Source organism: Anomalospiza imberbis, chromosome 2, assembly GCF_031753505.1.
Source record: "Anomalospiza imberbis isolate Cuckoo-Finch-1a 21T00152 chromosome 2, ASM3175350v1, whole genome shotgun sequence".
NCBI lineage: Eukaryota > Metazoa > Chordata > Aves > Passeriformes > Viduidae > Anomalospiza > Anomalospiza imberbis.
The window spans coordinates 368,064-380,158 of record NC_089682.1 but is presented as its reverse complement, the minus strand read 5'-3'; the positions used below and the strand labels follow the sequence as shown (position 1 = coordinate 380,158).

Here is a 12,095-nt window from a genome sequence, read left to right as displayed (position 1 = left end):
AGATTCTGGTGATAGTTGTTTGGATTCACGGACCAATTGGATCCAGCAGCTGTGTCAGGACTCGCAGGAGAGAGTCACGGGTTTTTTGGTTATTTAGTTAGTGATATAGTTAGTTAGTGATAGTTCTTGTTAGTGTAATATAGTTATAGTCTAATATAGTATAATAAAGTGTGGAAACCCAGGGCACCGGGTTCTCTGTCTGCTCTGGGCTGTCCTGACCCCCAGGGGAGCACTGACTTTGACCCTCATTCATGGAGAAAACTTCCAAAGCCTCAAGGGAAACCAGAAACCACAAAAGTGTGAAATAGATTGTAGAGAGTGGTGTAGTGTGTGACTTGGGTGAGAAATTTAGGATTTAGGATTTTTAGTAGGTTATAGATGGGTTCAAGATGGAGGGTACAGGGTGTTGGCCTGAGTTCCCTTCTTCTTCCTCTTTCTTCTTGGGTTTGGGTGGTATCTTGTAATTGGGTGGAAAAAACTGCATTGTGGGTCTGTAGGGGTCAGTTATTGGGGTAGAAAGGAGAATAATTTAGGTGTCACTCCTTAATTGGGTAGCTCAGTTTTTGATTAGACTTAAAAGGCCTTGTAAATAAAGTCATTAATTAGCCTTCTGAAATCATTAGAGTTCAGAGCTCATTCTTCCCAGGCATTGGGTCGCTTTTACAACAGGGGCCAAAGGCTGTGGGGGAAATCTCAGCCTGCAGACCCCTGCCACACCAGTCTGTGCCACAGGTCCAGAGTGCTTGATGCTCGTTTTGTCCCCACAGGACAGAAAGCCCTCAGCACAGAACAGCCAAGAAGGGTTCATGTCTCTGAACATGAGCCTACATGAACCCTACTGCCCTCTCCCACCCTCCTTACTTCCTCCTCACTGGTGTCCCTGGGCTGGAGGAGCAGCAGTTCTGGATTGCCTTCCCCTTCTCATCGCGTATGGCATGTCCCTGCCGGGAACATCCCCCTTCTCCTCATCATCTGGGCAGAGCCCAGCCTGCAGGAGCCCATGTTCCTCCTCCTGGCCATGCTGGCCACGCTGACCTGGTCCTGTGGCCTCCACACCACCCAAAGTGCTCAGCATCTCCTGGCGGGCTCCAGGGAGATTTGGTTTCCCTCCTGCTCGCTTAGACATTCCCCATCCATGCCCTCTCCCGGGTGGACTCAGGTGTGCTCACAGCTTTGATCGCTCCGTGGCTGTTTGCTGCCCGCTGGGGCAGCCCAGCACCCCTCGGGGCCCACGGTGGGGCCCTGGTGAGCCCGGTGCTGGTGCAGGGGGTGCCCCTGGTGAGCCCAGGTGCTTCCTGCTCCACCAGACACTCCCGAGCCAGCACCACGTCACCGCCCCCCCTGCTGCGAGCACAGGCTGTGGTGGCACCACAAGGGAACCTGACCCAGATGGGTTCGACTTGAGCACTCTAAAGGCCTTTTCCAACCTTTTTGAGTCTGTATGTGCCTCAAACTGTGCTCGTAATTTACTGCAGCTGTGGGTAAACTCAACGAGGGACAACACTGTGACTGTTCAGGGAGGAACCTCCCTCCCTACCCAGAGTTTAAGAGATCGATTTGTGCAGAAATCACTTGATTCTCTCCTGTGTTACCACTCTCCAGGACGTTTCATCCACCGTGTGATGAAACTTGGCATAAAAGCATTCAATCTGGCTTCTACACCACTGGCAATGCAGAGTTCACCCCTCGCAGGAGTTAAACTCCTCATTGCTAAAATCCTTTCACAATTAAAAAAAAATCCTCTTCTGGCTAATTATTTTCACTGCAAGGCTGAGCAGTTCTGAAAGACCTTCCTGCAGCAGATTTCATCTTATGAAGAGCGTTCCTGCACTGTGTGATGGCATTGAAAAGCCCCATGAGAAGGTGCATTCACATCTCTCCTTCCTGTCCCCACAGAGAGTCTGCCAGGAAAGTTTCCTCCTGCCTGAGCTCCCTTGTTGAGGTAACGAAACAACACCATGTTCCCACCCTGCTTTGACATCATTCCCAGTCCTATTTGGCTCCTGGGGCCAGCTCCAGCTGGACACTGGGGCTCACTCAGGAGCTGTTTGCATCATCCCCTCTGGCACAGCAGATCAGCCCAAAAAACAGAAAGATGAAGAAGCACGGAATGAGCCTGGGAGCCCCTGTGGAGGGGGATGCAAAGACAGTCACTGGCAGCCTGGAGGGAAGATGCTCAGGCAGCTCCTGTTTGAGTTTGGATAGAGAAATATCTGTTTAAATATTGGTATTTAAGGCAAAGGGATCCGGGCTCTTCTGGGCTGCTTTTCACACGTCAGCTCCAGATAAACATCAGCTCCCTCGGACAGCGCTGCTGTAGGGGCAGTGAGGATCAGTTTCAGAGGGAGGGTGGCCCTGTCACCAAGAGCTGGTTGCCCTCAGACCCTTTTTTCTTGTCAGGGAGATCTGTGCACACCATTAATCCAACCAGGGCAGAGCAGGGGTGACACAAGCTGCCCTTGGCAGCGCCAGGTGTGCCATGGTGTGCTCCTGACAACCCCCTGAGACTCTGCTTCCTGCAGAGCAGGGACCTGCACCCACGTCAGGGCCAGAAACCCGTCAGGAAGGACAATCCTTGCCCATTTTCCAGCCTGGCCAGGTGGGTAAGTAGGAGTGAAATCTTGTCTTCGCAGCATGCAGAAGTGGTTCCTGGGCAGCACAGGGAGCTGCCAGAGCTCTCCCCTCCAGGAGAGGGTGATGTGGTTATTGCTGACTTCATTCCTGCTGGAAAACAGCCCTCCAGTTTGTACATACAGGCATAGCCAAGTCCAGAATCTGACACCCCTGGCTGGCAGATGCTCACAGTGCTGCTTTTTGGCACCCACGAGCTGCTGGGTGCTTGGCAAAGCCTGGCTGCCCTGCCCGGGCTCTCAGCCGTGCTCAGCTCTGAGAGGCACAAACTGCCTGGCACAAAGGCACTTCCCCCAGGCTCTGCTGCTGCCAAGGGGATTTTTAGGGAAGGGAAAGGTCATCATGGGGCTTTTTCACAGAAAGAAGGAAAACAGAGGTGCAAATTATTTAAGATAATAATAATAATAATAATAATAATAATAATAATAATAATAGTGACAAAAATAGATCTGAAGTGAGGATGAGGCTCCCTGCCAGCAGAGAAGATGTGCTCTGCAGCACCCACACAGAGAGGATCCAGGAATCTCCCCCATAAAGCACTGAATCCACACAGATCTACAGGTGAGGGAGATCTCCAGCCGATGTCCGAGCCGGCTCCTGCTGGGAGCACGGGGCTCCTCCTCTGGGCCTGGGAAGGCCAGAGCAAGGAGCAGCGAGCTCCCAGCTCCCATCCCAGGAGTGGGGTTTGTGTGGGATGCACCCTGGGGTTTGTGTGGGATGCTCCCTGCTTTCCCCTGCCCTTCAGCCAGGGTGTGTCTCCCCAGCCCTTTTGCTCCCTGGAGCAGCACTGTCAGTGCAGGATCACTCTGCCAGCGGAGTGAAAGGCCCTGAGCCCCAGCACAGCAAGGAGTCCACCATCACTCCTCATCCACCAGCCAGACACGGGCTCCTCCAGCTCCACCAGCGCTCTGCCTTTCGGGAGTTGTCGTTCTCCTGGCCAGGAGCTGATCACAAAGGTAAAATTCCCTCCTGCCGTCTCAGCCAAGCCACAACACCAGACCCCCATCGTCTCAGGGACACAGAGCTTTGCTGTGTGTCCTGACTGCCCTTTTACGAGTTGGGTGAATTCTTTTGCAGGATGAGCAGGATCTGCTGTGGGATCTGCTGTGGGGAAATCTGCTGTGGGGAGATCTGCTGTGGGATCTGCTGGGGGATCTGCTGTGGGGAGATCTGCTGTGGGGAGATCTGCTGTGGGGAGATCTGCTGTGGGGAGATCTGCTGTAGGATCTGCTGTAGGGAGATCTGCTGTAGGGAGATCTGCTGTGGGGAGATCTGCTGTAGGATCTGCTGTAGGGAGATCTGCTGTAGGGAGATCTGCTGTGGGGAGATCTGCTGTGGGGAGATCTGCTGTGGGGAGACCTGCTGGGGGATCTGCTGTGGGATCTGCTGCTTGATCAAAGAGGCTGCACTAGGAAAACGAGGAACAGGCTGAGACCCTTCCAAGGTCTTGGGGTGGAGCACCAGGTTTGAGAAATCTCCATGAGGTTTCCCACATCAACAGATGTGTTACACACACCCACCACCGCCCAAGGAGAGTGGAGAGAGGTTAAGAGTGGTCAAGCTCCCTTCTCTGAGCCCGTGTGGGACTGGTGGTCCCAGTGCCGCCCTGTCCCAGCGAGGTGTCACCAGGTCCCGGGGGCTCTGGGGGTGTTGGGGCTGCAGAAGCTTGTGGCAGCAGAAGGAGGCTCATGTTCTGTGTGGAGCCGAGGTTTTAACACCCCTATAAAAACACAGAGGGCAGCTGTTACCAGTCCACAGCCCGCCCTGGTGTCCTCTGCGAGCTCTGGGAGCTCCCCGTGCCCTCCATGCACTCCCTGGTGACAACACAGAGCAAAACGAGTCCTGCAGCAACCCCAGTGTCCCCCATTCCCCTGCAAAGGGATCCATGAGGAGCATTTGGGATTTGGGACACCCGTGGTGTGGGGCCCCTCCAGCTGGAGCCACTCTGCACAGAGTCCCGGCCATGGCCCTGCCCGTGGCTGGGGTGGAACAAGGGCAGCTTTAAGGTCCCTCCCGGTCCACACCTCTCCCTGATCCTACCGCTCCTCCTGTCCCCCAGCTGCAGCCTTTGCTGTCTCCCCTCATTCCCTTCAGTGGAAGGAAAGGGGGAAGGCTGCAGCTGTCTCCCTCTTTTGTGTCTGTGCAGCTCCTGGCACGGTGGAGCTGTGCCCCCAGGAGCTGCAGAAACAGCAGCAATTACCGGAATTTACCTGTCATCCACGCTGCCCCCGAGGGCACAGCTCACTATTAGAGGTCTAAGGCACTGGCAAATCCAGAACTTTTTGTTTCCCTTCATTTCCGAGTTCATCCAGCACCCCAGCTGCTGCTGCCACTGCTGTAAGCCCAGCTGCTCCCAGTGCCAGGCATTTCAGCCGATATTTATTAGGAAAACGCACAGCAAGGACAATTCTTATCGGGAATGCTGTTATTGCAGCTGCAGCTGTGAGGAGAATTAGGCAGCACGTGCCCAGATCTCTGGCACAGAGCTGTCAGCCCAGGGCTCCACGGAGCCCTCGGGAATGCTGGGCTCTGTGGAATACAAATCACGGCAGAGGAGAGATGCTTCAGGGGCTCGAGCCTTGAATGCAGAACGCTGCCTTTGGGGTTGTCAGGAAAACATTAAAAGCAAGCTATAAAATGCCCCTCAAGCTGACACTAACGAGTTCCTGACTGGCCCACTGCTCTTTTTAGGGGCTGGTGTGGGAGAAATTAAACTTTTCCAGCCCCCAGCATTCAAGGAATTCGCACTCAATCTATGTAAACAGAGAACTTGGCATTGTTTGGTTGAGGACTGAACTCATCAGCATGCCATGAGAAATGGAATTGGTGTATTTTCAGCTGCCCCACGTCTCAGACAAAGCTTCGGACACCTGCACCTCCTCTCCTCACTTCAGCAACTCAATAATTAGCTTGATAAGTTAAATTAGCAGACAGCTTTCCAGTGTGCTCCAATGGCCTTCAGCACAAAAATACAGATTTAAGTATTTGAATCTGAGTGTGCAAGCTCTGACGTGCACGGCATCCTCATCCTCTGCAACACCCCACAAAACCAAGCAGCTGGATTTATTCACCCACTGTTCTGGTCTTGGTAAAAATGGGTAAAAGCTGGCACAAGTCCCATCCTGCCCACCTGGGGCTGCCCCCAGGCCAGACATGCTGCCCACCCGTGGATCTGCTCAGCTGCATTGCTGCACAGCCAGGCCAGGCAGGAGAACTCCTCGGCAGCAGTGCTGGGCACAGGGTGAACCCCCAGCCTGGTTGTGCTGGGAGCAGCAGGTGATGCTCCAGGGACGGGCAGCACCAGCCCTGTTGGCCTGGGCCTCCCAGCAGCGTCTGCCAGGCTCCCAGTGAGGCTGGAGCAGTTGGGGCACAGCTCCAGCCACGGCTGACCAGCTGGGCACCTGGCACAGGTGGGACTTCCTGAGCTGGGAGGGCTTTTCCAGCCTCAGTGGTTCTGGGATTCGGGTCACTGCAAAAGCCTCACGCTCCCTTCTCCACGTGCTCCACAAGAGTCAGGTTTTCCCATGGCAGAACTCTGTGGAGAGAGGCTGGGGGAGGGCTGAGGAGGAGGAGGAGGAGCAGGGTGCCCTGTCTGCACAGCAGCCCTCACCTGAGCTGGGCAAAGAGAGGTGCAGGTGATGCCCTGGGAAGGCTGCATAGAGCAGAGGCTGGGCAGAGTCACAGAATAAAGCAGGGATTTATTGAAAGGATCTCCTCTGGATCCACCCTGGGCAGCACCAGAGCCCAGCCAGGCCTGCACCCAAGATGAACCCAAATGGTCCCAAAATGCACGAGCGCTCCCGGGGGCTCTCACTGTGATCAGCTCTGCTCCATTGGCACACTGGAGTTCATTGTCCCATTCCAGCTTTAGCCCATGCAGTCCCATCCTGCTTGTTTTTCTCTCTCCAGCCCACGTTGTTTGTGCTCTTGGGCTGAGATTTGGGTCATTTGTCCTTGGTGTCCAGCTGGAGCAGGAATTGTTTTGTCTCCCTGCTCTGTGCAGAGAGCTCACCATCCCATAATGTGAAGCTCAGACCCACACACTAAAGCAGCACAGAACGTGGAAAATAGAAAAGCCAAACCTGAGGCATCATAGGGTGATGCCATGAAAATGCTGCCAACAAACTCAAACAGCAGAAGGGTCTGGTCTCTGAGGTCACTGTGTGCAGTGAGACTCCTGCACTTCATCCCAAGTCAGGTAGGACTCAGGGGAGGAAAGAGAAGCTCAGCAGCAGCTCAGAAATGTGATTCCTGCACGTGTCTGGGTCTCTGCTGCAGAGAATTTGGGCTGGAAGGGCACTGACAGAGCAGGGAGGAGGCAAGGGGGCAGAACAAAGGAAAGATGAGGCAGATCAGCTCTGACAAGTCCCTCTGGGGTTTCCAACCTTCCTTCCTCCAAAGCCACCAAGGGATCAAAAATCTTTTAACATCCACATGCTATTTCTGAGGGGCTTTGCAGCTCTGCCGCAGTTGCCATGACATCAGATCGTGGCAGTGAGGGAGGAAAAAGTTGTGATCCTGTTCCCAGCCAGCCCCTGCACCGGGGGCTCACGGAAGAGAGCAAGGAGGGCAGGTGCCACCCCTGCAGCCTCACCTGCTGCTTTGGCCACGTGCTTTAAGGCCATCCTAGGAAATCTGCAAGGATCCCTTTGTGCCACAGGCAAAGAGATTTTCTGTCCAAACATCTCTGAGACATGACACGGCATCAAAAACGGAAACAGTCCCTGCAGGAGCAGAGATTCTTTGGGCAAGTCGGGAATTTCCACTCAGTTCCTGGAGAAAACAACATCTTTATTTACCTCACAAAAGCGATGAAGCATCTTTTAAACATCCGAGCAAGTCCAGTGCCAGTCCCCTTTCTTGCAGCAGCGTCAAACAGAGCACACACATCCCAGGGGCAGCTGATGTTGTGACTGCAATCCGACCCCACCAGCTCGGGCTCCTGAAGTGCTCCATGACGCTGCCACTCCTGACAGAATTCCCTTGAGAGGTGTAAAACCCTGCCTATAAATACATGAAAAATAACCCCGGCAGGGGCAGCACAGAGCTGCTCAAAGAGTATTTCTGGCTGGTGCTAAGAAGTGAACTGGGGACATTTTCTGCTCCAGCAATTTTGATAAGTGTGGGGATAAGGCCAAGATAAAAATAATTGCATCTGATAGTCCCCTGGTTCACCTGCTCCTGACTAACATTTGAATAAGAATTCTTTAAAAGATGCTGGGAATTGCAATCAGCACAGATTTGGTTCAGGTCTGATTTAGAAAAGACAGAAAACTCCCGAATCCCTCTGAATGCAGCTCTGGAATGGTGAGAAGTTCACCCCAGCAGGATGATGGATTGCTCTCCCACAGCATCACAAAACGTTGATGAATGAGCTGCACATGGTGCTGCCTGGGATGGAAAGGAAGGGAATGTCCACAACAACAGCAGAGAGTAATGACTGAGGAGAATTCAGGAGAGGAGGATTGCTCTTTGGCCAAATGGGTAGGAAAAGGCATTGGCAAAGTGTTGAATTATAGAAATCACAGCTGTGATCTGTGATCAGCCACTGGGAGATGGCACCTCTCCTCCTGGAGCCCACCACGAACATGCCAGACTGGTTTGGGATGGAGACACCTCAGAGCCCACCCAGTGCCACCCCTGCCATGGCAGGGACACCTCCCACTGTGCCAGGCTGCTCCAGCCCCAGTGTCCAGCCTGGCCTTGGGCACTGCCAGGGATCCAGGGGCAGCCCCAGCTGCTCTGGGAATTCCATCCCAGCCCCTGCCCACCCTACCAGGGAACAATTCCTAATTCCCAAGATCCCATCCAGCCCTGGCCTCTGGCGGTGGGAGCCATTCAGTGTCCTGCCCCTCCCTTGTCCCCATTCCCTGTCCAGCTCTGTTGTCCTTCCCAGCCCCAGACACGCCACTGGCAGGAGAAGCCCTCTCACTCACGCAGTTCACTCAGTCTGCCTGAATCCCATGAACAATCGCCCTCATGGGAAACTGCTTGTATCTGCCGTGAAGCCTACGAAAAGTCATGAAATATTAGGGGGTTTGGTGACTCTGTGCCTGCCCAGTCTCCCTGCAGGGAGAAAAACTCTTTGGGACTTGCTGGGAATCATCTTCTCTCCTGCTCAGTGTGTAGCAGGAACAAAATGCCTCTTTTGATGGGTGTCGTGACTGAGAAAGGGCATTTATGGGTCACGGGGGGCTTCCATTACCTTCCTGTGGGTCCGGGGCAGAGAGGGAGTGCCCAGAGATGTGGGTGAGGCAGAGACAGACCACGGTGCAACCTGGGTGCCAGAAATCCTGGTTTGAATTGCTTTACCCAGTATTTTCCCTTAGAAGTGGCACATCCTTTCAGCCAAGCATCGCTTTTGCCTTGTCACGCTCTGCTCAGATGTGCTTCCCATGCCAAGAACAAACCCTACCCAAGAGTCCTGCTCTGCAGACACCTAGACCCACCCAAAACTCCCATCCAGGAAATTAAGTCTTGGCAGAATCGCCCCCCCGTCATTGCAGAGTGGGCGGCGCAGGGTGGGAGGGATGTGAATAAACAAAGTCTGCTCAGGCCTTGATAGCAAAATGTTTATCTAAAACCTGCCCCCACCCAGCTGGCTGCTGGGCCCGTGTGACTCAGCTGATTTTGGGTAGGTTTTACGCCAGGGATGAGCCAGGGTAGATTAAAGTCTTCAATTTGTTTATCCTCCCCCCGAAAAATATGAATCCTCTCAATTTCCCTTGTCTAGGAGAGACATGCAGGTTTTACAGTAAAATTCTGAGTAGTTCCTCCATGCAAAGCCCCCGGTGTGACCCCAGGGAGGGCAGGACTTTATCGGCCCCATATCCTGAAAGCACAACTTCCAGAGGCAAATCCCACACAAACCACCGGAGCCACCCAGAACAAAGGCAGAGGATATTTTCTGTGACCCCACTGGAGCTGCCAGCCCAGCCAGCCAGCCCCCAAGCCCTCCGTGCCCTCAGGGACACACAGACGCAGGCAGGCTTCACAGGATGAGCTTTATTTGGCTGTTAGAAGCGGTTGGCTCGGACGGCAGCGGGTGCGGGCGCTGCCGGGCGCTCCTGCAGCTCCTTAGTGGTACTTGCGGGCCAGAGCGTGGGCAACCACACGCACCAGCTTCTGCCAGGCAGCCTGGCAGTCGGGAGTGAAGTCCTTGCCGAAGTGGGCGGCCAGGACGACGACCAGGATGTCACCCAGGAGCTGTGGGGACAGGAGCAGCCTCGGGTTAGCAATGCGCCGTACAGCCCCACACAAGCAAAACCTCCCCCAAGTCCTTTCTAAGATGCACCTTAAAACCTCCCCCAGGTCCTTTCTAAGATGCACCTTAAACTTAGTCTCTGCTCTTACTCTAAAGGTTCAGGTTCTGCTACTGTATGGGAAGAGTAACCAAAAATTCTCCGGAGTTTTTTGGAGTAAGTTTTTCTTTGTCCCTTCTGGCTTTGTTTTGGAGTTTGTCTCAAGCAGAAGACCCAGCCAAGCTCGCAGCACAGCGGGAGCCGGCGCTCGGCCCCGCAGAGCACAAACAAGGAGCTCATGCTGACAGAGGGGCATTTCTGCCAGCTCCAGCCCAGGGACAAATGGTGGGGTTAATTCCCCACTGAGACACTCTCAGCCAAAGTCTTCTCTCTGTAGATTCACTTTTACGTTTGGCATTCCAGCTGCCATCTCCGGTTCCTCACTCATCTCTCTGTTCTCCTCCGTGCCAAACTTTGCTCTTGCTCCTTCTCTTCCCCCTCGGCTCAAACGTCTTCCTGCTCAACAACTGCTCTCACTTTGTTCTTCCCCTCCATTGCCTCACTGGAACCACGTCCTCCCCTCCTCTCCCCTGCCCCCTGCCCTGTCACCTCTCAGCCCATGCGGTGCCTCCCTGCCAGGCTGCACAGGGTCCCTTCCCTCTCTGTCCCCCTGCACCTCCCCCTCATGCCAACCCCAGCCCCTCTTCCTCCCGCACTACCCTGGCTGGGCAAATCCCTCTCGTGGTGGGGATCAGGCTCAGGGACCCCCTGCACTGGGGAGGGCAGCTCAGGGCAGGACTCACCCTGAAGTTCTCGGGGTCCACGTGCAGCTTGTCGCAGTGCAGCTCGGACAGCTGGGAAAAGGTGTTCTTGATGCTGTCCAGGTTCTTGATGGCTTCCCCGAAGGAGGTGAGCACCTTCTTGCCATGGGCTTGCACCTTGGGGTTGCCAAGGACGGCGGTGGGGCTGGACAGGTTCCCGAAGGAGGCGAAGAACCTCTGGGTCCAGGGGTAGACGATCAGCAGCCTGGGGAGAGACACAGACAGACACAGTCACATCAGCGCTCCCGTGGCTGGAGTGGTTTCCCCCGCAAGTGCCGCGGGCAGGCTCTGGAGCTGCACCCACCTGGCCAGGGCCTCGCCGCCGCACTCGGCGACGTTGACCTTGCCCCAGAGGCCGGTGATGAGCTGCTTCTCCTCAGCTGTCCACTGCACCATGGTGTTGGCAGGAGGGCTGCGTGTCGGCACGGAGGAACTCTGGGCTCTTGCTCCCGAAGGATCGCACGCTGGGGAGCCGCTCCCCGGCCCCGCTTTTATCCCCTGCGCGGGGCCCCTCCTCTCCCCTGTGCACCCCTTCATTGGCTGCGCCCCCGGGGGGGCCCCGCAGCCCTGGCACCCAGGGGAGGGGACCCGACATCAGGGTGGGGCCCCAGGGCAAGATGCCCGGATCCAGCGGGGGCTGGCTGGCCAGCCGCCCTCCCCGTCCCTGATTTCCAGCCCTGCTGGAGGTGCCGTTATCTCCAGGCAGAGTCCCCGCACGGCTCCGTGTGGGTTCTGCAGCAGCTCCCCGGGGAAGGCGCCAGCCCTGGTGCCCCTTGGGTGGTGCCAGCCCCTGAGGCAGGAGATGCAGACTTGGGGCTCCTGGGTTCTCCCTCTGAATGCACCAGTTTCTCCTTCTCCTGTCCCTGCAGGACCGGTCATCAGGCTTTGGGGTCTCCCTTTGCTTTCCCATCGGCTCTTCAGGAGTTTGATTAACTTCAGGATGACACTGCTAAAACCACAGCAAGGCCTCGCAGCCAAGAGGGAGCTCCCATCTCAAAGAACGTCCTGGCAAAGGTCAGGCAGGGCTGGAAAGAAGATGTTCTAACCCAGGGAAACCAGCTCCTTGTTGGCTCACAGGGCATGAGGATAGGTGGGAACACTGGGATTATTGGGATCCCACAGAATCCCCAAATCCCTGAGGCTGGAAAAGCCCTCCCAGCCCATGCAGTCCCAGCTGTGCCCCATGCCCACCTTGTCCCCAGCCCAGAGCTCTGAGTGCCACCTCCAGGGGACACCTGCAGGGATGGGCACTCCAAAGCTCCCTGGGCAGCCCCTGCCCAGGCCTGAGCAGCCTTTCCAGGAAGAAAATACATCTGCACAGATGTGCAGCCTGATAGTGCCGGACCATGGGCTTCAGCAGCCGGAGGATCAGTGGTGTCCTGAGAAGTGAGAGAGGCGGCTG

General features: G+C 55.4%; 1 protein-coding gene across 1 annotated transcript; it reads right to left on the bottom strand.

Annotated features, from left to right (window-relative positions):
* Nucleotides 1-9,621: 9,621 nt before the first annotated feature.
* LOC137467592 (hemoglobin subunit beta) lies at nt 9,622-11,169 on the bottom strand. The gene is made up of 3 exons (XM_068179072.1): nt 10,998-11,169; nt 10,676-10,898; nt 9,622-9,837 (listed from the first exon to the last, which is right to left on the bottom strand). The coding sequence occupies exons 1-3, from the start codon at nt 11,087-11,089 to the stop codon at nt 9,709-9,711; spliced, it is 444 nt and encodes a 147-aa protein (XP_068035173.1). The 5' UTR covers nt 11,090-11,169; the 3' UTR covers nt 9,622-9,708.
* Between the last annotated feature and the right edge of the window lie 926 nt (nt 11,170-12,095).